The following is a 27381-nucleotide window of genomic DNA, read 5'->3' on the forward strand; positions in this document are numbered from 1 at the left end:
GAGTGTTAATAATAATAAACTTACATATTTCTTGTATAAACTCGAGAAAACCTGTCTGATTGGTTCTTTGACAATTATATTAGAGAACAGCAGCAAGTGCTCACTGAGATGGTAAGTTCAATCACTGTGTAAAAAAGGATAAACCCTGTTGTGGTCAAACCAGAGAAGGGACGAAAGGGGGAGCCTGAGATCCCTTCCCCACCTGTCTGTAACAATGTCACAGAAATCAGAAACTGACAGCACAAGAGACGGCCCTTTGGCCCGTCAGACGACAAGGAGCCATCCAGCCTAATGCCAGTTTCCAGCTCTTCGTCTGTAGCCTTATAGGTTACGGCACTTAAAGTGCATATCTAAGAATTTTCTAAATGCCACGGGGGTTTCTACTCTACCACCCTTTCAGGCAGAGTGTTCCAGATTCCAACTACCCTCTGGATGAAAGATTTTTTTCCCCCTCGAATCCTCCTATCTCTTACCCTAAATGTATGCCTCCTGGTTATGGACCCCTCAACCAAGAGGATTAGAACCTTCCTATCCACTCTATCTGGACCCCCTCATAATTTTATATACCTCAATTAGGTTTACTCTCAGCCAGCTCTGTTCCAAAGAAAATAACCCTAGCCTATCCAATCTTTCATCATAACTAAAATTCTCCAGTCCAGGCAACATCCTCATAAATCTCCTCTGTACCCTCTCTAGAGCAATCATGTCTTCCCTAAAGCTTTATGATCAGAATTGCATGCATAACTCCAGATGTGGCTTAAGTAGTGTTTTATATAGTTTCAGCATAACCTTCCTGGCTCTAATATTCTATGCCTCAGCTAATAAAGGCAAGTATCCCATAAGCCTTCTTGACCAACTTATGGTATCTGTGAACTCTTCAAGGCCCCTCTGCTCCTCTACATTTCTCAGTATCCTACCATTTATTATATATTACCTTGCTTTGTTAGCCTTCCCCAAATGCATTACCTCACACTTCACCAGAATGAACTCCAATTGCCACTGTTCCACCCACCTGACCAGTCCAATGATATCTTACTGCAGTCTACAGCTTTCTTCATTATCAACCATACGGCCAATTTTTATATCTGCAAACTTCTTCATCATACCCCTACATTCAAGCTCAAATCATTAATATATTTCACAAAAAGCAAGGGACCTGGTACTGAGCACTGCAGAACCCCACTGCAAATAGCCTTCCAGACACAAACTCCCATTGACCATTACATCCTTTGCTTAATGCCTCTGAGCCAATTTTGGATCCAATTTGCCACGTTGCCTTGGATCCCATGGGCTTTTACTTAAGTGAACAGTCTGTCATGAAGGACCTTATCAAAAGCCTTACTAAAATCCATACAGACTACATCAAATGCACGACCACCATTGACCCTCCAACGTTACCTCGTCAAAAAATTCAACTATGTTAGTCAGAAACGCAGAAACATAGAAATCAGGAGCAGTAGGCCATTCGGCCCTTCGAGCCTGCTCCGCCATTCATTATAATCATGGCTGATCGTCCAACTCAGTAACCTGTTCCTGCTTTCGCCCTATACCCTTTGATCCCTTTAGACCCAAGAGCTATATCTAACTCCTTCTTGAAAACATACAATGTTTTGGCCTCAACTGCTTTCTGTGGTAGAGAATTCCACAGGCTCACCACTCTCTGGGTGAAGAAATCTCTCATCTCAGTCCTGAAAGGTTTACCCCGTATCCTTAGACTATGACCCCTGGTTCTGGACTCCCCCAACATCGGGAACATCCTTCCTGCATCTCACCGGTCAAGTTCTGTTAGAATTTTATAGGTTTCTATGAGATCACCCCTCACTCTTCTGAACTCCAGCCAATATAATCCTGACCAACTCAATCTCTCATCCTACATCAGTCCCGCCATCCCAGGAATCAGTCTGGTAAGCCTGCACTGCACTCCCTCCATCCTTCCACAGATAAGACGACCAAAACTGCGCACAATATTCCAGGTGTGACCTCACCAAGGCCCTGTATAAATGCAGCAAGACATCTCTGCTCCTGTACTCTAATCCTCTCGCTATGAAGGCCAACATACCATTTGCCTTTATCGTCTGTTGCACCTGCATGCTTACCTTCAGTGATTGGTGTACGAGAACACCCAGGTCTCATTGCATATTCCCCTCTCTCAGTTTATAGCCATTCAGATAATACTCTGCCTTCCTGTTTTTGCTACCAAAGTGGATAACCTCACATTTATCCACATTATACTGCATCTGCCATGCATTTGCCCACTGACTCAACTTGTCCAAATCACCCTGAAGCCTCTCTGCGTCCTCCTCACAACTCACCCTCTCGCCCAGTTTTGTGTCATCTGCAAATTTGGAGATATTACTTTTAGTTCCCTCATCTAAGTCATTAATATATATTGTGAATAGATGGGGTCCTAGCACCGATCCCTGCGGTACCCCACTAGTCACTGCCTGCCATTTGGAAAAAGACCCATTTATCCCTACTCTTTGTTTCCTGTCTGCCAACCAATTTTCTATCCATCGCAATACACTGCCCCCAATCCCATGTGCTTTAATTTTATATGCTAATCTCTTATGTGGGACTTTGCCGAAAGCCTTCTGATAGTCCAAATAAACCACATCCACTGGCTCCCCCTGATCAATTCTACTAGTTATCTCAAAGAATTCTAGTAGATTTGTCAAGCATGATTTCCCTTTCGTAAATCCATGCTGACTCTGCCTGATTCTACCACTCTTCTCCAAGTGCTCCACAATAAAATCTTTGATAATGGACTCTAGAATTTTCCTCACTACCGACGTCAGGCTGACTGGTCTATAATTCCCTGCTTTCTCTCTACCTCCCTTTTTAAACAGTGGGGTTACATTAGCTACCCTCCAATCTGTAGGAACTGTTCCAGAGTCTATAGAATATTGGAAGATGACCACCAATGCATCCACTATTTCTAGGGCCACTTCCTTAAGTACTCTGGGATGCATACCATCAGGCCCTGAGGATTTATCGGCCTTCACTCCCATCAATTTCCCCAACACCATTTCTCTACTAATACTGATTTCCTTCAGTTCCTCCCTCTCACTAAACCCTGTGTTCCCCAACATTTCTGCTATGATATTTGTGTCCTCCTTTGTGAAGACAGAACCAAAGTATGCATTTAGTTGGTCAGCCATTTCTTTATTCCCCATAATAAATTCCCCTGTTTCTGACTGTAAGGGACCTACATTTGTCTTCACCAATCTTTTTCTCTTCACATACCTATAGAAACTTTTACAGTCAGTTTTTATGTTCCCCGCAAGCTTGCTCTCGTACTCTATTTTCCCCTTCTTAATCAATCCCTTGGTCCTCCTTTGCTGAATTCTAAACTGCTCCCAATCCTCAGGTCTGTTGTTTTTTCTGGCAAATTTATATCCCTCTTCCTTGGATCTAATGCCATCTCTAATTTCCCTTGTAAGCCATGGTTTGGCTACCTTTCCAGTTTTACTTTTGTGCCAGACAGGGATAAACAATTATTGCAGTTCATCCACGCGCTCTTTGAATGTTTGCCATTGCCTATCCACCGTCATCCCTTTAAGTAACGTTTCCCAATCCGTCATGGCCAACGCGCGCCTCATACCTTCGTAGTTTCCTTTACTAAGATTCAGGGCCCTTGTCTCAGAATCAATGACGTCACTCTCCGTCTTGATGAAGAATTCTATCATATTATGGTCGCTCATCCCCAAGGGGTCTCGCACCACTAGATTGTCAATTATTCCTCTCTCATTACACAATACCCAGTCTAGGATGGCCTGTTCTCTAGTTAGTTCCTCAACGTATTGGTCCAGAAAACCATACACTCCAAGAATTCCTCCTCTATGATATTGACTAATTTGATTTGCCCAATCTATATGCAGATTAAAATCACCCATAATTACAGATGTTCCTTTATTGCATGCTCTCTAATTTCCCGTTTAATGCCATTCCCAACATCACCAGTACAGTTTGGGGGTCTATATACAACCCCCACTAATGTTTTTTGCCCTTTAGTGTTTCGCAACTCTACCCATACAGATTCCACATCATCAGAGCTGATATCTTTCCTCACTATTGTGTTAATTTCCTCTTTAACCAGCAATGTAACTCCACCGCCTTTTGCTTTTTGTCTGTCCTTCCTAAATACTGAATACCCCTGGATGTTCATTTCCCATCCCTGGTCACCTTGCAGCCATGTCTCCGTAATCCCGACTATATCATACCCGCTTACATCTATTTACGCGATTAATTCGTCCACTTTATTGCGAATGCTCTGCACATTATGGCACAAAGCCTTAAGGCTTGTCTTTTTAACATTACTTGTCCCCTTCCCACTATTTTTCACTGTGGCTCTGTTTGATTCTGACCCTTGTTTTCTCTGCCTATCGCTTTTCTTACTCTCCTTACTGTCTTTTGTTCTCGTCTTTGATTCCCCCCTCCTCTGTCTCCTTGCAAAGGTTCCCATCCCCCTGCCATTTTAGTTTAAACCCTCCCCAACCACTCTAGCAAATACTTCCCCCCCCTACTCTGACATCAGTCCTGGTCCTGCCCTAGTGTAACCCGTTCAGTTGGTACTGGTCCCACCTCCCCCAGAACCGGTCCCAATGTCCCAGGAATCTAAAACCCTCCCCTTCACACCATCTCTTCAGCCACGTATTCATCCGATATATGCTGCTATTTCTCTTCTGACCAGCATGTGGCACTGATAGTAATCCTGAGATCACTACCTTTGAGGTCCTACTTTTCAACTTACTTCTTAGCTCCCTATATTCTGTTTTTAGGACCTCATCCTTTTTTTTTAAACCTACGTTATTTGTACCAATGTGTACCACGACCACTGGCTGTTCACCCTCCCCCTTCAGGACGCCCTGTAACCGCTGAGACATCCTTGACCCTAGCACCAGGGAGGCAACATACCATCCTGGAGTCTCTTCTGCGGCCACAGAAACGCCTATCTATTCCCCTTACAATTGAATCCCATATAACTATTGTATTCCCATACATTTTACTCATCCCCTGTGCAGCAGAGCTAACCGTGGTGCAATGAATTGGGCTGCTGCTGCTTTCCCCTGAGATGCCATTCCCCCCAACAATATCCAAAGCAGTACATCGGTTTTGCAGGGGAATAGCCACAGGCAGTTCCTGAACTGCCTGTCTAAGCCTCTTTCTCTGCTTGGTGGTCACCCATTCCCTTCCTGCCTGTGGAGTCTGAGCCTACGGTGTGACCAGCTCTCTATACGTGCCATCCACGATACTCTCCGCCTCGTGGATGCTCCGCAGTGTCCCCAGCTGCCGCTCCAGCTCCGAAACCCGGGCTTCCAGGAGCTGTAGCTGGAGACACTTCCTGAACACATGCACTGGAAATTTTCCCGGCTTCCGACATGGAGCACGAGGAGCACACCACAACTTTGAGCTCTCTGCCATGTCTTAACCCTTTAAATTAACCTTTTGGAAGATCTTAATGTCAAATAATATCAAATACTCTAGGGCCCTTCTTCCCTGGTCCTCGTTACTACAGAACTCCCTAAAAAAACATGAACTTCCCTTAACAAATCCAGGCTGACTGTCTTTGATTAAGCCATGTCTTCCTAAATTAAGATTTATGCTGTCTCTCAGAATTTTTTCCAATAACTTTCCCACCACCGAAGTTAGGCTAACTGGCCTGTAATTACTCCTCTATTCCTTTTTCCCTTTTAAAATAATGGTACAATGATGGTTGTCCTCCAGTCCTCGGGCACTACCCCTCTAGCCAGAGAGGATTGGAAAATGGTCAGAGTCTCCGGCTATTTCTTCTCTTGCTTCCCTTAACAGCCTAGGATACATTTCATGCAGACCTGGGGGTTTAATCCACTTTCAAGGATGTTAAACCCCTTAATACTTCCTCTCTCACTATGTTAGTTTCATCGATTATTTCATACTCCTCCTCCCTGATTGGAACGTCTGTATCGTTCCTCTCTTTTGTGAAAACAGACACAAAGTATTCATTAAGAACCAATCCGCTGCCTCCACACCCTTTGGTTAACAGGCTCTACTCTTCCTTTACTTATCCTCTTGCTCTTTATGTATTTATAAACAATCTTTGGGTTTTCCTCGATTCTAGTTGCCAATATTTTTTCATGCCCTCTCTTGGCTTTCCTAATTTCCTTTTAATTTTACTAGGTTTTCTGCAGTATTGAGCCCTCAGCATCTGTCATAAGCTTCCCTTTCCCTTCTAGCATGTGGTTAAAATAGTATCGCTGTAGGTACACTTGTGGCCAGTTAGCAATTTCTATTGGACAACACTGGTCTAGGTTACGTCCTCAAGTCCTGGAGTTAGCTGTAAAGCCACAACCTTGCGATTAAAAAACAAGAGTCCTAGCAACTGAGCCAATCTGATCCTACACTGGAATGACTGAACTTATTTGTTGACAGTGTTCTTAAAGCCCTTATTAGATGTACTGAAACATGGTCCAGGGATAACTATTCACACGAGTACACATGGCCAGAAAAGACTGCTGTGATCGATCTGGCTGGCCTTCCAATGCAAGAAGGCAACTTGATTCTTCACCGTGGAGAGTCAGTTGAGAAAATTCACATTCCACCACTTCTGTGTCGCATCCACTTTTAAAGGAAAAGAAATTTCATACTTTGCTGCATTTTAATTAGAATGTCACTAATGCATTCCAGATTTCTCTGGTGCAAACTAAATAGTGTTAATGAAAAATCAGAGCATCATGTTGAAGAAAAACATTGAAATACTTAATGTTTATGCTCATAATATTTTGAGCTCTCCTTTGAAAATGGACTTGCACTATGGAGTACTTTTTGGCAATAAAGTTGCGAGGGGGGTGGAGAAGAAATGTTTTGCACTGATTGTACTTCATCATAACTTTGAAGACAGTCACAACATTTACTTTAGCATGTACTTAAAGTGTTCTTTGACAATGATCATACTTCAGGTTGCTATGGAGTGACAGGAACATGCCAACTTGTGCTTCCCACTTCCAACTATGACAGTAGCAGACACCAGAATATCATTTATGAGCACTACAAGGCATGTTTAGGTTTACCCACATTAGTAGAAAAAACATTAAATAAACTCCTTAAAAAAAGCCTGTATTATTAGGATAGACTTTTATACTTCTCAAACTGACCAGCTACACCATCTCCAGACAAAATAGGTTGAGTACAGGTTGTTGCTAACATATGGATTAAACACAAAGTCAAAGATTGCTAAAATCCAACATATGGCTTGTTTCAACATAGTCATTTACAAAAAATAGCATTCGTACCTGTCCTGAATCAAGGCTATAACTTGGGAATATGTTTTTCCAATAATGCTTTCCCCATTTACTTTGACAATCCGGTCACCTGGTTTACAGAAAGAAAGAATTCTAGTCAAAACTTTTAAATGATTATGGAAAACAAATCATGACCTTTTGTCAGATTCAATACCACCTAGAATAAGATAACAAGTTCCAATGATCTGAAACAGACTCAATATTACATAGATTATTTTCAAATACTAGGGATAGAATTCATTGTTACTTGAAGTGATTTGTATAATATGGTCTCCAAATTAAAAGTTTCTTTAAATTGAAACACAATTTTGGAATAGGTCATTTCCAATAGTTAATAACATTTAAACAATGATTTAAAAAATTGCCTGACTATTAATGCCTGATTACTATGTTTTTGTAAAGATTGTGTATTTATCAAGGCTGCAGCCCTAGTGACCTCCTTCACAAACAGATGCAGAACCTCTAATTTTCCAACATACAGCAAGTATATACAAGTGTCAGAGTTATACGGCACAGAAACAGGTCCTTCGGCCCAGTGTCCGTGCCAGCCATCAAGCACCTATCTATTCTAATCCCATTTTCCAGCACTTGGCCTGTAGCCTTGTATGCTATGGCGTTTCAAGTGCTCATCTAAATACTTCTTAAATGTTGTGAGGGTTCCTGCCTCTACCACCCCTTCAGGCAGTGTGTTCCAGATTCCAACCACCCTCTGGGTGAAAACATTTTTCCTCAAATCCCCTCCAAACCTCCTGCCCCTTATCTTAAATTTATGCCCCCTTGTTACTGACACCTCCGTTAAGGGAAAAAGTTTCTTCCGATCTACCCCATCTATGCCCTCATAATTTTGTATACCTCAATCAGGTCCCCCCCCTCAGCCTTCTCTGCTCTCAGAAAAACAACCCGAGCCTATCCAATCTTTCTTCATAGTTGAAATGCTCCAGCCCAGGCAACATCCTGGTGAATCTCCTCTGCATCCTCTCCAGTGCAATCATATCCTTCCTTATAGTGTGGTAATCAGAACTGTGCACAGTACTCCAGCTGTGGCCTAACTAGCGTTTTATACAACTCCATCATAACCTCCCTGCTCTTATATTTGGTTAATAAAGGCAAGTATCCCATGTGCCTTCCTAACCACCTTATCTACCTGTGCTGCTGCTTCAGTGATTTATGGACAGATACACCAAGGTCCCTCTGAACCTCTGTACGTCCTAGGGTCCTACCACCTATTGTATATTCCCTTGCAAGATCAGACAGGGGAGTAAATTGACAGTGACATTTTAAATCAAAAATATTTGGGTTACATAGAAATTACAACATGGAAACAGGCCACTTGACTCAACCAGTCTGTGTTGGTGCTTATCCTCCACATAAGCAAGTCCTAATCTGATGCAATAAGAACAAAATACTGCAGATGCTGAACTCTGAAATGAGAACAGAAACTGCTGGAAATACTCAGCAGGTCTGGCAGCATCTGTGTAGAGAAACTCTATGCAGATGCTGCAGGGCCTGCTGAGTATTTCCAGCACTTTCTGTCCTAATCTGATGCACTCACTCTGTTCTCCAATCTCTTTATTCCTCTTTCCTTCGTGTAAGGGAATTCTGGTATGCCCATTTACACCTCCTCTAGACCCATCTTTTGTCGCTTTACTTGTCTCATTACCATCCCCTTTTGCCTTGCACCATCACCGCTTTTGTCATTTAATCTCTCCTACCTTCCTCCCCATCACAGATATTCCGTTTTGAACAAAGAACAATACAGCACAGGAACAGGCCATTCGGCCCTCCAAGCCTGCGCCGATCTTGATGCCTGCCTAAACTAAAACCTTCTGCACTTCCGGGGTCCGTATCCCTCTATTCCCATCCTATTCATGTATTTGTCAAGATGCCTCTTAAACGTCGCTATGGTACCTGCTTCCACCATCTCCCCCGGCAGCAAGTTCCAGGCACTCACCACCCTCTGTGTAAAGAACTTGCCTCGCACATCCCCTCTAAACTTTGGCCCTCTCACCTTAAACCTACGTCCCCTAGTAACTGACTCTTCCACCCTGGGAAAAAGCTTCTGACTATCCACTCTGTCCATGCCGCTTATAACTTTGTAAACCTCTATCATGTCGCCCCTCTGTCGTTCCAATGAAAACAATCAGAGTTTATCCAACCTCTCCTCATAGCTAATGCCCTCCAGACCAGGCAAGGCAACATCCTGGTAAACCTCCTCTGTACCCTCTCCAAAGCCTCCACGTCCTTCTGGTATTGTGGCGACCAGAATTGCACGCAATATTCTAAGTGTGGCCTAACTAAAGTTCTGTACAGCTGCAGCATGACTTGCCAATTTTTATACTCTATGCCCCAACCGATGAAGGCAAGCATGCTGTATGCCTTCTTGACTACCTTATCCACCTGCGTTGCCACTTTCAGTGACCTGTGGACCTGTACGCCCAGATCTCTCTGCCTGTCAATACTCCTAAGGGTTCTGTCATTTACTGTATACTTCCCACCTGCATTAGACCTTTCAAAATGCATTACCTCACATTTGTCCGAATTAAACTCCATCTGCCATTTCTCCGCCCAAGTCTCCAACCGATCTATATCCTGCTGTATCCTCTGACAATCCTCATCACTATCCGCAACTCCACCAACCTGTGTCGTCCGCAAACTTACTAATCAGACCAGCTACATTTTCCTCCAAGTCATTTACATATACTACAAACAGCAAAGGTCCCAGCACTGATCCCTGCGGAACACCACTAGTCACATCCCTCCATTCAGAAAAGCACCCTTCTACTGCTACCCTCTGTCTTCTATGACCGAGCCAGTTCTGTATCCATCTTGCCAGCTCACCTCTGATCCCGTATGACTTCACCTTTTGTATCAGTCTGCCATGTCAAAGGCTTTACTGAAGTCCATATAGATAACATCCACTGCCCTTCCTTCATCAATCATCTTTGTCACTTCCTCAAAAAACTCAATCAAATTAGTGAGACACGACCTCCCCTTCACAAAGCCATGCTGCCTCTCGCTAACAAGTCCATTTGTTTCCAAATGGGAGTAAATCCTGTCCCGAAGAATCCTCTCTAATAATTTCCCTACCACTGACATAAGGCTCACCGGCCTATAATTTCCTGGATTACCCTTGCTACCCTTCTTAAACAAAGGAACACTGGCTATTCTCCAGTCCTCTGGGACCTCACCTGTAGCCAATGAGGATGCAAAGATTTCTGTCAAGGCCCCAGCAATTTCTTCCCTTGCCTCCCTCAGCATTCTGGGGTAGATCCCATCAGGCCCTGGGGACTTATCTACCTTAATGCTTTGCAAGACACCCAACACCTCCTCCTTTTTGATAATGAGATGACTTAGACTATCTACACTCCCTTCCCTAGGCTCATCATCCACCAAGTCCTTCTCCTTGGTGAATACTGATGCAAAGTACTCATTTAGTACCTCACCCATTTCCTCTGGCTCCATACATAGATTCCCTTCTCTGTCCTTGAGTGGGCCAACCCTTTCCCTGGTTACCCTCTTGCTCTCAATATACGTATAAAAAGCCTTGGGATTTTCCTTAATCCTGTTTGCCAATGACCTCTCATACCCCCTATTAGCCCTCCTGACTCCTTGCTTAAATTCCTTCCTACTGTCTTTATATTCCTCAAGGGATTCGTCTGTTCCTAGCCTTCCAGCCATTACGAATGCTTCCTTTTTCTTTTCGACGAGGCTCACAATATCCCATGTTATCCAAGGTTCCCGAAACTTGCCAAACCTATCCTTCTTCCTCACAGGAACATGCTGGTCCTGGATTTTAATCAACTGACGTTTGAAAGACTCCCACACGTCAGATGTTGATTTACCCTCAAACAGCCGCCCCCAATCTAAATTCTTCAGTTCCTGCCTAATATTGTTATGATTAGCCTTCCCCCAATTTAGCACCTTCACCCGAGGACTACTCATCCTTATCCACAAGTGCCTTAAAACTTATGGAATTATGGTCACTGCTCCCGAAATGCTCCCCTACTGAAACTTCGACCACCTGGCCGGGCTCATTCCCCAATACCAGGTCCAGTACGGCCCCATCCCTAGTTGGACTATCTACGTATTATTTCAAGAAGCCCTCCTGGATGCTCCTTACAAATTCTGCCCCATCCAAGCCCCTAGCACTAAGTGAGTCCCAGTCAATATAGGGGAAGTTAAAATCACCCACCACTACAACCCTGTTACCTCTACATCTTTCCAAAATCTGTCTACATATCTGCTCCTCTACCTCCCGCTGGCTGTTCGGAGGCCTGTAGTAAACCCCCAACATTGTGACTGCACCCTTCCTATTCCTGAGCTCCACCCATATTGCCTCGCTGCATCACCCCTCAGAGGTGTCCTCCCGCAGTACAGCTGCGATATTCTCCTTAACCAGTAATGCAACTCCCTCACCCCTTTTACATCCCCTCTATCCCGCCTGAAGCTTCTAAATCCTGGAACATTTAGCTGCCAATCCTGTCCTTCCCTCAACCAAGTCTCTGTAATAGCAAAACATCATAGTTCCAAGTACTAATCCAAGCTCGAAATTCATCTGCCTTACCTGTTATACTTCTTGCATTGAAACAAATGCACTTCAGGCCACCAGTTCCGCTGTTCTCCGCAACATCTCCCTTCCTGCTCTTCCTCTTACTGGCCTTATTTACTAGTTCCCCTTCATTTATTTCACTTGCTGTCCTACTGCTCTGGTTCCCACCTCCCTGCCACACTAGTTTAAACCCTCCCGAGTGATGCTAGCAAACCTCGCAGCGAGGATATTTGTGCCCCTCCAGTTTAGATGCAACCTGTCCTTCTTGTACAGGTCCCATCTGTCCCTGAAGAGATCCCCCAATGGTCCAGATATCTGAAACCCTCCCTTCTACACCAGCTGTTCAGCCACGTGTTTAGCTGCACTATCTTCCTATTTCTAGCCTCACTGGCATGTGACACAGGGAGTAATCCTGAGATTACAACCCTACAGGTCCTGTTTTTTAACTTTCTACCTAACTCCCTAAACTTGTTCTTCCCCCACCACCTTTCCTTGCCAACTGTATTTGATTAAAACCTGCTGCATCTTTAACTTTTGCCAGTTCTGATGAAAGGTCATCAACCTGAAACGTTAACTCTGTTGCTCTTTTCACAGATGCTGCCAGACCGGAGTATTTCCAGCATTTTTGGTTTTTAATCAGAGTTACAATACTACATGCAGTATTGGGCTTCAAGCTATAGAAAGGATACTGAGGCTTCAGAGATTCATTAGCATGCTGACTTGTATGAGGAACTACAAATATAAAAACAGACTTGAAAAATTAGAGCTTCTTTCATTATAACAGTTTTAATATTATGAGAGGATGGGACAATTTAGATAGAAGATTATTTTCAATAGTTGAACGTTCCAGAAGGAGCAGTCATAGATACAAGATTATACGCAAGACAGATATTTCTTTACGGAGTTAAGAGGATGTGGAATTCCCTTCCAGGGTCATTGGATGAGGCAGGAACTTATGTCAATATTTAAGATTAGGTTGGATAGGTTGATGAAGAAAAAAAAACAGTTGAAGGAATATGGAAACCATCTGTACAGCTGAGATAACTTGCATTTATATAGCACCTTTAATATAAACATCTCAAGGCACTTGACAGGAACATTGTCAAACAAAATGAAAACCTTTTGCTCACATGAAGGATAGATGCCATGAGAAATCCGCTGGTTGGGCTGAATGGCCTGTTTCTGTGATGTAATTTCCATGTGAACTTGTTCTTATATGTTGATATGGTCTCTGCTTCAATCACCAACTCTACTATTACATTTCACAGCTCACAACCCTCCATTTAAAAACAATTCTCTCCCAACCTCTACTGCTCTCCGGGGAAGAGAACTCCAAAGATTAATGATCCTCAGAAGAAATTCCTCCTCATCTCAGTCTGAAATGGGAGACCCCTTATTTTGAAACTGTGTACCCTTGGTCTAGATTCCCCCATGAGGGGGAACATTCTCTCAACATCTACCCTGTCAAGTCCCCACAAAATCTTATGTTTCAATAAGATCACCTCACATTCTTCTAAACTCCAATGAGCATAGGCCCAACCTGCTCAACCTTTCCTCATAAGAAAACTCCTTCATCCCAGCAATCAACCTAGTGAACCTTCGCTGAACTTCTTCCAATGCAAGTATATTCCTTCTTAACTGCATGTAGTACTCTAGCTTTGGCCTCACCAACACCCTGTACAGTTGTGGCAAGACTATCCTACTTTTACACTTCATCCCCCTTGCAATAAAGGCCAACATTCCATTGGCCTTCCTAACTACTTGCTGTAAGTGCGTGCTAACTTTTGTGATTCATGTAAGAGGACACCCAGATCCCTCTGTACCACAGCATCCTGCAGTCTCTCTCCATTTAAATAATATTTTGCTTTTCTATTCTTCCTGTCAAAGTGGGCAACCTCACATTTTCCACTCACTTAACCTAGCTATATCCCTTTGCAGACTACGTGTCCGCCTCACAAACTTGCTTTCCTACCTATCTTTCTATCATCAGCACATTCAGCTACAGTACACTCGGTCCCTTAATCCAAGTCATTAATATAATTAATATTTGAGGCCCCAGCACTGATCCCTGTGGCACTCCACTAGTTACAGTTTGCCAACCTGAAAAAGCCCCATTTATCCCAACTCTTCTTCCTGTTAGCCAGCCAATCTTCTATCCATAATATATTACTCAACACCATGAATTCTCATCTTGTGTAGTAACCTTTTATGCAGCACCTTATCAAATGCCTTTTGGAAATCCAAATACACTACATCTACTGGTTCTCCTTTATCCACCCTGCTTGTTACATCCTCAAAGAACTCTAATAAATTTGTCAAACACGATTTTCCTTTCACAAAACCATGTTGCCTCTGCTTGGTTGTATTATGATTTTCTAAATGTCCTGCTACTACTTCCTTAATAATGGATTCTATCATTTTCCCAATGACAGATGTTAGGCTAACTGGCCTAGAGTTTCCTGCTGTCCGTCTTCCTCCTTTCTTGAATAGAGGTTTTACATTTGCGATTTTCCAATCCACTGGGACCTTTCCAAAATCTAGGGAATTTTGGAAGATTTACAACCAATGCACCCACTATCTCTGTAGCCACTTCTTTTAAGACCCTAAGATGCAGGCCAGGGGACCTGTCAGCCTTTAGTCCCATTAGTTTTCCTCGTACTTTTTCTCTAGTGATAATGATTGTTTCAAGTTCCTCCCTCCCTTTTGACTCTCGATTTTCTACTACTCTTGGGATTATATTCCACATTGGACATCTTCTAGCCTTATGTACCAGGCCATAATATGACATACTGTATTAAAAGGAAAAGATGGATTACAGGATCAGAAAATGGTTTGTCTGGAAACTTGAGAAGCAATAAGGGATTTTAGGTACAATGAGAGGGTGACTAAAAAGTTGAGCTATAGAGGAAATACATTTTACATCTGCACCTTCACACAAATGTCATGAAAATACAAAGGACTGCATAATTAAAGTACCATTAGACATAGCTTGTACTTCAGTGTAAATAACTTAATAGTGCTACATAGGAGCTGCAACATTTCTACATCAAAGTAAAACAAAGTTAAAACATTCTGTCTATTGTAGGAGCAGCCTCAATATTTAATTTGACTCAACATGAAGTAAAGGCCTGTGCAAAATACCCACTTCACGCAACGATGGGCTCTAAGTAACAACACAGAGCATCAGGATCTTTTGGTACCTGTACATAATCCAGCTCCATGTGCTGGTCCACCTTCCTTAACCTGTTTAACAAAGATGGTGTCCATTGGCTCCAGCTTGCCTCTGGATTGTCCTGTAAAATACAATAGAGGCTCTTAAGTCAACTTTAATGCGGGAAAAGATTCACACTAGACTTTGAAAATTTAAAGTTAAATACATTTTTAAAAAATACCAGTTAAAGTGTTAAATGGATGTCAATACGATTCTAGAAAAAGTCTACTCAGCTCCGTTTAACATCAAGATTACAGGGGTCAATTTGGACGAATTCAAACACAACAAACCAAACCAGCTAAGCATAGAATATCAGCTGAACTATCAAATGCTATGTATGATTTTAAGGTTTACAGTTTAATACAGATTGAACATTACAAGTGATGCGTACACTACAGAAGTAATTTAAAATTATAATTGCTCTTAACATACTGCAAACACTCGAATGTAGAAAGTACAAAGTCTGTAACGGATACCGATTGAAAGCAGAAGGATGATGCAATGTGAATAGGACTTCATCGGTAGCCACCAGAAACTCATTTTTAAAAAATGAGGTGTCAACTTGTTGAAGCTATAACACAGGACTATGTGCATGCTAAACAAATGGAAACAGCTGCTATTGACAGAGCTAAGCAAATGCACAATGGATCAGATCAAAGCTCTACAGTCCTCCACATCCAGTTTCGAATGGTGGTGGACAATTAATTAACTAGGCGGAGGAGGAGGCTCCAAAAAATCCCCATTCTCAATGATATCAGAGACCAGCAGGCAGTGCAAAAGACAAGGCTGAAGCATTGGCAATCATCTTCAGACAGAAGCACTGAGTGGATGATCCATCTCAGCTTCCTCCTTAGGTCCCCAGCATCATAGATGCTAGTCTTCAAGAAAAAGATTAAGGCACTGGATACAGCAAAGGCTATGGGCCCCGAGAACCCTCAGCTGCTGAAGATTTGTGCTCCAGAAATAGCTGTACCCTTAACCAAGCTGTTCCAGTTCAGATACAACACTGACATCCATGTTATGTCCTGTCCACAAAAAGCAGGACAAACACGATCCGGTCAATTACTGCCCCATCAGTCTACTCTCAACCATCAACAAAGTAATGAAAGGTGTTGTTAACAGTGCTAACAAGCAGCACTTACCACAAACCTGCTCACTGATGCTCGGTTTGGGTTCAGCCAGGGCCACTCGACTCTAGAAGTCAATACAACCTCGGCCAAACATGGACAAAAGAGTTGAATTCCATGTTCATCATCTACAAGGCACAACTCAGGAGTGTGATGGAATACTCTCCACTTGCCTGGATGAGTGCAGCTCCAATAACACGAAAGAAACTCAACAGAATCCAGGACAAAGCAGCCCACTTGATTGGCACTCCATCCACCACCTTAAGCATTCAGTCCCTCCAACACCGGCACATAGTGGCAGCAGTGGGTACCATCTACCAGAAGAACTGCAGCAACTCACCAAGTTTCCTTCAACAGCACCTTCCAAACACATGACCTGTAGCATCCAGACAGACAAAAAAGCAGACGCATGAGAACACCACCACCTGGAAGCTCCCTTCCAGGTCTCACACCAACCTGACTGCTCCTTCACTGTTGCTAGGTTAAAATCCTGGATCTCCCTCCCTAACAGCACTATGGGAGTACCTATACCACAAGGGCTACAAGGATTCAAGGTGACGGCTCACCAACACCTCCTCTAGGGCAATTAGGAATGGGTAATAAATGCTTGCCTTTCCAGCGCCACACACATCCCATGAGTAAATAAAAAACATTTAAGATCAGCTTTATGGGGATCAATCTCGATGATTTTTGCCCCCACTTTTGAGGAAAGGCCAGCAGGACAGCTTTGAAGAAGAGCAAAGTGGTAAGACCTAAAGTGTAGTCACAGGTGAAAATCAACTGGAAGAGTCAAGGTTGGGAACTTGTGGGAGCAAAAATTGTCAACAGCCAATTTTCAAGAAAAGGATGAAAAAGGAGGCAGCTGGTCAGTGCAGAGATGTCAAGTGTGGCTTGGGGGATGCATTCCCCATTTCTATGTTTATACTTGGCAAAAGACAAATGATGTGTGAAACTTTTCTGTTCAATCCAGGGGTATGAGAAGGATCGTAATTTCTCCTCCCTCAATAGAAGGGGAATGCAATGGCGCACTGGATTAGATCCCACATTTGATGTTCAGGATGGTGGAATGAAAGCATTCTGAGATGCAGGCAAAAACAGGGAGAGAAAGAGAGAGAAACAGACATGAAGTGAAAGAAAAACAATTGCGGGACAGACAGATGGCGTCTTTCCTCATTCAAACTTGAGTTCTTTTTATAAAATTTTTACTTTGAAATCAAATAACGACTCTTCAAGCAATAAAAACAGAAACAAAGTGATTCTTGACAACGCAGCTGGCGGGGACGTCATCTGACTGCGCCAGTCTGCGCACATGTGCAAATGGGCTCCTGCTCTCTGCGCATGCGCTGCTTTCCGCATTGCCAGAACCAGTAGTCGCATGCGCAGATGACGTCATCGCATACCGCGGGAGAGCCAGTTTTGGGGGGGGGGGGGGGGGGGGGGCGAGCGGGTGGGGTGGAAAGAGAGCGGGGGAGATCGGGGTGGGGTGTGGGAGAGATCGGAGGGTTAAGTGGGGAGTAAGCGGGGGAGGGAGGGGGGAAGGGAGTGGGGAGAGAGAAAGGGATTGGCGACAGCGCGGGGTGTGGTGGTGAATGACCCCCCACTCGATATCCCACTCTCTCCAGTTATTGCGCCCCCCCGCCTGCTCTCTCCGGCCATTCCCCCCTCCCCTCCCCCCCCCCCCCCCGGCCATTCCCCAGCTAGCTGATCTCTCCAGCCATTGTGCGGCTGCCATGTGTTTACGTTGCCTTTGGGTGATTATTTGAACAGCGCCATCTTTAGTCCTGGCAGCTGCCTGAACGTCGCTGACTGACATTTTAGTTGAACAGACTGCATTTGCACATGTGCCAGTGCAGCGCCACCTAGTGGCTGCCTTGTGAGCCAAACAGAAAATGCTGAAAACAATTAGCAGATTAGGTAGCATCTGTGCAAAGAGAAACTAAGTTACAATTTAAGATTGATGATCTGCAGAGCCAGGAAAATGGGGCAGATAAAGGTCAAGAGTGCAGGCGTGATTAAAATGACAAAAGTTATGATGATGTGAAGGAGATGATAATGAGACAACTATAGCAACAAAAGATGCACCCGGAAGAGGTGTAAATGGTTCCAGAAGACTAGCAGTGGGGGTGGGGGGGGGATGCATGTGCAGAATCTGTTGAAGAAAGGCAGCGAGACCCTAAAGGTGTGGAGAAGCACAATGGCCATGTAAGAGGATCCCCATCTTGACGACTCAGAGGCACTATTCTTCCAAGAGATCGAGGAAGCGGAGTTTCTGTCGGTACACACTGTTATGTGGGTAGTGCTGCCTGTGACCTCAGCTGCTTCCTGGTGATCACACACAGCATATAATTGCTGCCCTAAAAGGCGAGGGTCTTCCTCTTATGATGCACCATCAAACACATTCAATATGCCCCTTCCAGACCTTATCAATTTCAACGGCTTAATCGCAGTTCAATTGCCTATGTTTCACTGGTGAGATTCCCGAGCCCCAGGAAACCCATGTTGCAGACATTAAATTTAAAGTTTAGTAAAATTCAATGCATCAAATCTTCATTCATGTCTCATCAGGATGTAAACTGCTGCAAAAGTACCCACCTGCCTGCATTAAGTGAAGTCCTATTTGTGGTGAGTAGCTTACTCACAGGATCCAAATGCACCCAGAACTGAACATGTTAGAACCAAGCTGCAATCGGGATTTAAAAATCACTCATTTTAGTTCCCCACCCACTCTTGGGGGTTAAAATTCCCACCATAACATGCCTGTACTTATTGTGTACATAACCAAAGGAGATCAACCAATTTATTAAAAATGTTCCATTTGTACACATTTCCTGTCAACAAACCTTCTCATTGTCACAGCCAACTTGGTCATATTTTTGTGCCAATTCTTTTCCCATAGGCCTAGATTTTGTAGTTGTAATGAAGGTGAAACGGTCAAACTGACATCAACTTCTGGCATCTGCACATGTGCTGTTAAACATGGAAATTCAGAAGCTGTCAGTGAATCCCTGCTCCTCCAAAGGATGCATTGTTGAAATTCCCGCAGATGGACATATGCTGGAAACACTTGAATTGACGTGAACTTCCACATTTACACGATTAGTCTCACCATAAAAACCCTTGAAAAAGTTAGCCTTATTGAATGAGATTCAACTGGGTTTTCAAACAGCTTAGAGTCATAATTACTGCTCAACAACCTTTATGGCCCTAAAAATTAATTTTACGTGGAATGTAAAATTTCTCCATTATGATAAAAATTCCAGAGGTTCTTTTTTTAAAAAAAATATTGATATTTCAGCTTCTACCTTAATACCATGTGTATGTCCCAATATTTATCTCATTAACCTTCACATTTTAATCACTTTACAGACAGTGCACCTTACTTTCTGGTTTGTCGTCTGAGAATTCTTGAACGGGATTGGCTGCTTAGTCTGCTTGATGATATCACTGTTGCTGGACATCAGAGATCATGCCGAAATCAAATTAATGTTGGGAACGGTGAAATCCATGCCACAGAGATTGCTAGACCTTTGCGGACAAGCTTTCTTATAGGTCAGTGGTGAGCACTGTCACCTTGCTGCTGACTGCAAACTCCAGGCCATTATAACTTGTGATCACATTTACAATTCTCTTTTACTATGTCACTGTCAATGCAATGACATGCTCTGGCCATTAGATGGCTTTGTTGACCAAATTTCTAAACTTTCAGTTGCATCAGCATTTTCCTTTTTACAAGGAGGGTTTACCTTTACTATTACCTCTTAGATTTTATTTATTTATTTATTTAGAGATACAGCACTGAAACAGGCCCTTCGGCCCACCGAGTCTGTGCCGACCAACAACCACCCATTTATACTAATCCTACATTAATCCCATATTCCCTACAACATCCCCACCATTCTCCTACCTACACTAAGGACAATTTACAATGGCCAATTTACCTGTCAACCTGCAAGTCTTTGGCTGTGGGAGGAAACCGGTTGGAGCACCCGGCAGAAACCCGCGCGGCCACAGGGAGAACTTGCAAACTCCGCACAGGCAGTACCGAAGTCGCTGGAGCTGTGAGGCTGCGGTAGTAACCACTGCGCCGCTGTGCCGCCCACTTTTACCGCCTGTTGCACCTGCATGCTTACCTTCAGCGACTAGTGTACGAGAACACGCAGGTCTCGCTGCATATTCCCCTCTCTCAGTTTATAGCTGCTCAGATAATAATCTGCCTTCTTGTTTTTGCTACCATTATCCACATTATACTGCATCTGCCATGCATTCGCCCACTCACTCAACTTGTCCAAATCACCCTGAAGCCTCTCTGCATCCTCCTCACAACTCACCCTCCCACCCAGTTGTGTCATCTGCAAACTTGGAGATATTACATTTAGTTCCCTCATCTAAAATCATTAATATATATTGTGAATAGCTGGGGTCCTAGCACCGATCCCTTCTTCTCTTTTTACTTCCCTTTCATAAATTTATTTTAAGTAATTCTCCTTTTCTTCCTGCAGCTGGCAACCATTTTCCTTCTTCCAGTAAACAGATCTGTACACAGGAAATAAATAAATATTGAGCAGCAGACTGGACCAATTTGCCCAAAGGACTGACTCTATGCTCTCTCTCCATTCAAATTCTGAATCTGTACAAATGGATTGAGGTTGAAGGTGGCATGCTCAAGTAGACTGCTGTCAGTGGACTACATACACAGAGGCCAGGATTTAGCCCTAGGCGGACGGGAGCCAGCCAGGGACGGAAATGTTGGTGGCGAACCCGCTTCCACCTCGCCAGGAGATGCGACCCGTCTTTTGCGGGCTTTAATTGGTGTGAGGCGGGACTTGCACCTGCTTGAGGTAGGAAGTCCCGCCTAATAGAGCTGGCAGTTAACTGTCCAAGTAGTGCCACCTGGAGCGGTGGCCACTGCTGGGACTACAGCCCAGCTTGAAGATGATGTTGGGGAGCCCGGAACAAAGGTAAGTTTTGGTTGCCTCGTCGGGGGTGATCGGTCGGGCCCCTGCGAGGCAAGGTGGTCGATTGGGGGGACTGCATGTCAGGGGCAGTTGGGTCAGAGAAGGCAGCCCTCCATCGAGCACAGGGTGCCCGAACAGGAGGGCCCCCCCAGGCCGACAGGGAGCTGCCTGCTTTTGTCAGGCGGCTTCTCTCGGGCCTCGGCTGCCCAACTAGCCACGGGTAACATCCCCGTGGAGGCGGGCTAAGGCCCTTAAGTGACCGCCAAGCAGCCACTTAAGGGCCTTGATTGGCCTGGGGTGGGCCGTTTTTCGCTGCCGCCCTGCGTAAAGTGGCAGTGGAGGCGGGAGCGGATGGGGAAGGGCTCCCGGAGCTTCCTGCTCCATTTTAAGCCACTCCCCTGCCACTAACCCACTCTTTGGGGGAGACGTAAAATTCAGCCCAAAAGCTTCAGCTCAGAAATAAGAAAATTCAAATAAAAAGTCTTTGCAAAGACGCTCTCTCTAAAGTATAATGAGAGGGTTTAAACTGATAACTAATCAGCAGAAAGTAGCAATTGGTGATTAACCATTTTTGTGGAGACAACAGATCTAAATTTGCTGTTGATAATGGGAAATAAAGACAACTTGCTTCAAAGCAAGGCTGGTGCTATGCAAAAAGCTACCTATTGCAGATGCATCTGTCCATTACTCTATTGATAGGAGTGACCACAACACAGTTCTTATGGAGACACAGTCCCATCTTGACACGGAGGACGGCACAGTGGCGCAGTGGTTAGCACCGCAGCCTCACAGCTCCAGCGACCCGGGTTCAATTCTGGGTACTGCCTGTGTGGAGTTTGCAAGTTCTCCGGGTGCTCCGGTTTCCTCCCACAAGCCAAAAGACTTGCAGGTTGGTAGATAAATTGCCCCTAGTATAGGTAGGTGGTAGGGAAATATAGGGACAGGTGGGGATGTGATAGGAATATGGGATTAGTGTAGGATTAGTATAAATGGGCGGTTGATGGTCGGCACAGACTCGGTGGGCCGAAGGGCCTGTTTCAGTGCTGTATCTCTAAACTAAACTAAACACCCTCCTTTGTGTTGTGTGGCACTACCTCTGCGCTTAAATGCAAAACAGATCTAGCAGTTCAAAAAGTGGGCATCCATGAAGAGCTGTGGGCCATCAGCAGCAGAATTGCATGCAAACACAATCTGTAACCTCATGGCCTGGCAGATCCCTCATGCTACCATCACCATCAAGCCAAGGGACCAACCCTGGCTCAATGAGGAGTGCAGGAGAACATGCCAGGAGCAGCACCAGGCATATCTAAAAATGAGATACCAACCTAGTGAAGCTACAACTCAACAAACATGTTAAACAGCAGAAGCAGCATACCATAGACAAAGCTACGTGATCCCACAATCACAGGATCAGAGCTCTGTGGTCTTGACACATCCAGTCCAAATGTTGCTGGACAATTAAGCAAATTGCAGAAGGTGGCTCCACAAACATCCCAATCCTCAATGCTGGTGGAACCAGCAAGCCAATGCCGAAGGCAAGACTGAAGCATTTGTAACCATCTTCAGCCAGAAATGCCGAGATGATCATCCATCTCTGCCTCCTCTCGAGGTCCCCAGCATTGCAAATGCCAGTCTTCAGCCAATTCAATTCACTCCAAGTGATATCAAGAAACGGCTAAAGGCACTGGATACAGCAAGCGCTACGGGCCCAGACAACGTCCTGGCTGTACTACTGAAGACTTGTGTACAGAATGAGCCACGCCACTAGGCAAGCTATTCCAGTACAGCTATAACACTGGCATCTATCAGACAATGTGGAAAACTCCCCAGGTATGTCCTGTTCAGCCAATTACCACCTCAATCTACTCTCAATCAGCAGCAAAGTGATGAAGGTGTCGTTGATGGTGCATCAAGCAGCACTTACCAATAACCTGCTGACCGATGCTCAGTTTGGGTTCTGCCAGGGCCACAAGGCTCCAAATCAGATTGCAGCCTTGGTGCAAATATGAACAAAAGACCTGAAATGCAGAGGTGAGGTGAGAATGACTGCCCTTGACATCAAGGCAGCTGTTGACTGAGTGTGGCATCAAGGAGACCGAGCAAAACTGGAGTCGATGTGAATCAGGGGGGAAACTCTCCACTGGTTGGAGTCATACCTAGCACAAAGAAAGGTGGTTGCGACTGTTGGAGGCCAATCATCTTAGCCTCAGGACATCACTGTAGGAGTTTTTCGTGGTAGTGTCCTGGGCCCAACCAGCTTCAGTTGCTTCAATGACGTTCCCTTTGTCATAAGGTCAGAAGTAGGGATGTTCCACTGATGATTCCACTCACATTTCCTCAGACACCAAAGTAGTTCACACCCACATACAGCAACACCTGGATAACATTCAGGCTTGGGCTGTTAAGTGTTAAGTAACATTCATGGAATCACAGAATGGTTACCATTCTCTGCAAGAGCAACTCACCTAGCCCCATTCCCCTCCCTTTTCCCTGTAGCCCTGCAAATTTTCTCTCTTCAGATAATTATCCAGTTCACTTTTGAAGGCCTCAATTGAATCTGCCTCCACCACACTCTCAGGCAGTGCATTCCAGGTAATAGTTTCCTCCCATCTACTCTGTCCAAGCCTTGACACAATTCGTACCACACAAGTGCCAGGCAAAGACCATCTTCAACATGAGAGAATCAAACCATCTCTCAATGTTCAATGGCATTACCTTCACCGATTCCCCCACAATCATCATCATCCTGGGAGGGTTACCATTGACCAGAAACTTAACTAAGCCAGCCATATAAATACTGTGGCTACAAGAGCAGGTCAGAGGCTGGGAATTCTGCAGCAAGTGACTCACCTCCTGATTTCCCAAAGCCTGTCCACCAGCTACCAGGCACAAGTCAGGAGTGAGATGAAATACTCTCCATTTTCCTGGATAAATGTAGGTCCAACACCATCAAGGAGCTTGACAACATCCAGCAGCTCTCAATAGGTGCCCCATCCATCACTTTAAAGCATTAACTGATGGAGCTGCGGGCTGACAAGTCCCCGTGTCTTGATGGGCTTCATCCTAGAATCTTAAAAAGTAGTGAATGAAGTAGTAGATACGTTGGTGTTAATTTTTCAAAATTTGCTAGATTCTGGGAAAGTTCCATAAGACTGGAAAGTGGCAAATATAACCCCTCTATTCAAGAAGTGGTGGGGGGAGGCAATAAACAGATAACTATAGGCCAGTTAGCTTGACGTCTGTCATGGGGAAAGTGTTAGAATCGATCACTAAGGGAGCTATAGCTGCGCACTTAGAAAAACTCAAAGTAATCGGGAATAGTCAGCATGGCTTTGTGAAAGGGAAATCATGTTTGACCAATTTATTAGACTTCTTTGAAGGAGTAACATGCGCCATGGATAAAGGGGAGCCTGTTGATGTACTGTGCATGGATTTCCAGAAGGAATTTGACAAGGTGCCACATAAAAGGTCATTGCGCCAAGTAGGAGCTCATGGTGCAGGGGATAACATATTAGCACAGATAGCAGATTGGCTGGCTGGAAGAAAACATATCAACATACGAATTAGGAGGAGTAGGCCATTCGGCCCTTCGAACCTGCTCCGTCATTCAATAGGTTCATGGCTGAACTGATTACTCCACATTTACACCTACCCCTAATAACCTTCCACCCCCTTGCTTATCAAGAATCTATCTACCTCTGCCACGAAAATATTCAAAGACTCAGCTTCCACCACCTTTTGAGGAAGAGTATTCCAAAGACTCACGACTCTTTGAGGCAAAAAATTTCTCCTCATCTGTCTTAAATGGGCGACCCCTTATTTTTAAACAGTGACCCATAGTTCTAGATTCTCCTCCCACAAGGGGAAACATCCTTTCCACATCCAACCTGTCAAGACCCCTCAGAATCTTATATGTTTCAATCAAGTTGCCTCTTACTCTTCTAAATTCCAACAGATACAAGCCTAGACTGTCCAATCTCTCCTTGTAAGACAGCCCGCCCATTCCAGGTATTAGTCTCGTAAACCTTCTCTGTACTGCCGCCAACGCATTTACATCCTTCATTAAATAAGGAGACGAGTACCTTGCATAGTACTCCAGATATGGTCTCACCAATGCCCTGTATAGCTACTTTTGTATTCAATTCCACTAGTGATAAATGACAACATTCTATTAGCTTTCCTAATTACGTGCTGTACCTGCATACTAACCTTCTGCGATTCATGCACTGGAGAACCAGATCCCTCTGCATCTCAGAGCTCTGCACTCTCTCACCATTTAGGTAATATGCTTATTCATTCTTCCTGCCAAAGTGGATAATTTCACACTTACCCACATTATACTCCATTTGCCAGGTCTTTGCCCACTCACTTAACCTATCTGTATCCCTTTGTAGCCTCCTTATGTCCTCTTCACAAGTTACTTTCTTACCTATCTTTGTGTCATCAGCACAACTCCAACAATTTGTTCAGTACCACTTCCCTGGTGATTGTCATTTTCTTGAGTTCTTCCCTCCCTTCCATTTCCTGACACAGCTAATTCTGGGATGTAACTTGTATCCTCAATAGTGAAGACCAATGTAAAATACCTGTTCAATTCATCTGCCATCTCCTTATTATCCATTATTAATTCCCCTGACTCACTTTCTATAGGACCAACGCCCACTTTGTTAACTCTTTTCTTTTTAAATATAGAGATATAGAGTTATACAGCACAGAAACAAGGCCTTCGGCCCGTTGTGTCTGTGTCGGCCATTAAGCACCTATTTAATCTAATCCCATTTTCCAGCATTGGCATTTCAAGTGCTGATCTAAATACTTCTTAAATGTTGAGGGTTCCTACCACTACCACCCTTTCAGATAGTGTTCCTATATCTATAGAAACACAGTGGCGCAGTGGTTAGCACTGCAGCCTCACAGCTCCAGGGACCCGGGTTCGATTCTGGGTACTGCCTGTGTGGAGTTTGCAAGTTCTCCCTGTGTCTGCGTGGGTTTTCTCCGGGTGCTCCGGTTTCCTCCCATAAGCCAAAAGACTTGCAGGTTGATAGGTAAATTGGCCATTATAAATTGTCACTAGTATAGGTAGGTGGTAGGGAAATATAGGGACAGGTGGGGATGTTTGGTAGGAATGTGGGATTAGTGTAGGATTAGTATAAATGGGTGGTTGATGGTCGGCACTGACTCGGTGGGCCGAAGGGCCTGTTTCAGTGCTGTATCTCTAATCTAATCTAATCTTACTATCTGTCTTTATATTTCTAGCTAGCTTTCTCTTGTACTCTAATTTTACCTTATCAATCTTTGAGTCATTCTTTGCTGTTTTTTATATTCTGTCCAATCTTCTGACCTGCCTCCCATCTTTGTGTAATTATAGGCTTTTTCTTTAAGTTTGACACTATCTTCAACTGTTTTAGTTAACCACGGATGGTGGGTCCCACCCTTGGAATTTTTCTTTCTCGTTGAAATGTATCTATTCTGTGTATTCTGAAATATCCCCTTAAATGTCTGCCACTGCATCTCTATTGATCTATCCATTAACCTGATTTGCCAGTTCACTTTAGCTCACTCTGCTTTCATGCCCTCATAATTGCTCTTATTTAAGTTTAAAATACTAGTCTTGGACCCACTCTTCTCTCCCTCAAACGGAATGTAAAATTCCATCCGATCATGATTGCTGCTACCTAGGGGTGCCTTAACTATGAGGTCATTAATTAATTCTATCTCGGTGCAAAATACCAGGTCTAGTATAGCCTGCTTTCTGGTTGGTTCCAGAACGTATTGTTCCAAGATATTATCCCGAAAACATTCTATGTACTCCTCATCGAGGCTACCCCTGCCCACCTGATTTTTCCAGTCTATATGTAGGTTAAAATCCCCCATAATTATCGCTGTACCTTTCTGACAAGCTGCCATTATTTCTTCCTTTATACCCTGTCCTATAGTGTGGTTAATATTTGGTGGCCTGCACACCACTCCCACAAGTGACTTCTTGCCTTTATGATTTCTCATCTCTTCCCAAACTGCTTCTACATCTGGGTCCTTTTCTGATTGGCAGGATGAAGTTCCACAGGAGTCTGTGCTGGGGCCTCAACTTTTTACCACTTATATCAATGATTTAGATGAGGGGAGCAATAGCATGGTAGCTAAATTTGCAGCTGACACAAAGATAGGTAGGAAAGTATGTTGTGAAGAGGACATAAGGAGCTTTCAGACCAATATAGATAGGTTGAGTGAGTGGGCAAAAATCTGGCAGATCAAGTATAATGTG

General features: G+C 44.1%; 1 protein-coding gene across 3 annotated transcripts in view; it reads right to left on the bottom strand.

Moving 5' to 3' along the window:
* The window catches only part of LOC137348453 (rho GTPase-activating protein 21-like), a 298000-nt gene that overhangs the window by 113721 nt on the left and 156898 nt on the right, over nt 1-27381 (bottom strand). For all 3 annotated transcript variants that reach the window (XM_068013769.1, XM_068013763.1, XM_068013773.1), the window contains 2 exons: nt 15027-15119; nt 7269-7347 (listed from right to left, as the gene is read on the bottom strand). In XM_068013769.1, coding sequence (XP_067869870.1) covers nt 7269-7347; nt 15027-15119 — 172 coding nt within the window. The remainder of the gene's footprint in view (nt 1-7268; nt 7348-15026; nt 15120-27381) is intronic.

This window comes from Heterodontus francisci, chromosome 2 (assembly GCF_036365525.1).
Source record: "Heterodontus francisci isolate sHetFra1 chromosome 2, sHetFra1.hap1, whole genome shotgun sequence".
Classification (NCBI taxonomy): Eukaryota; Metazoa; Chordata; class Chondrichthyes; order Heterodontiformes; family Heterodontidae; genus Heterodontus; species Heterodontus francisci.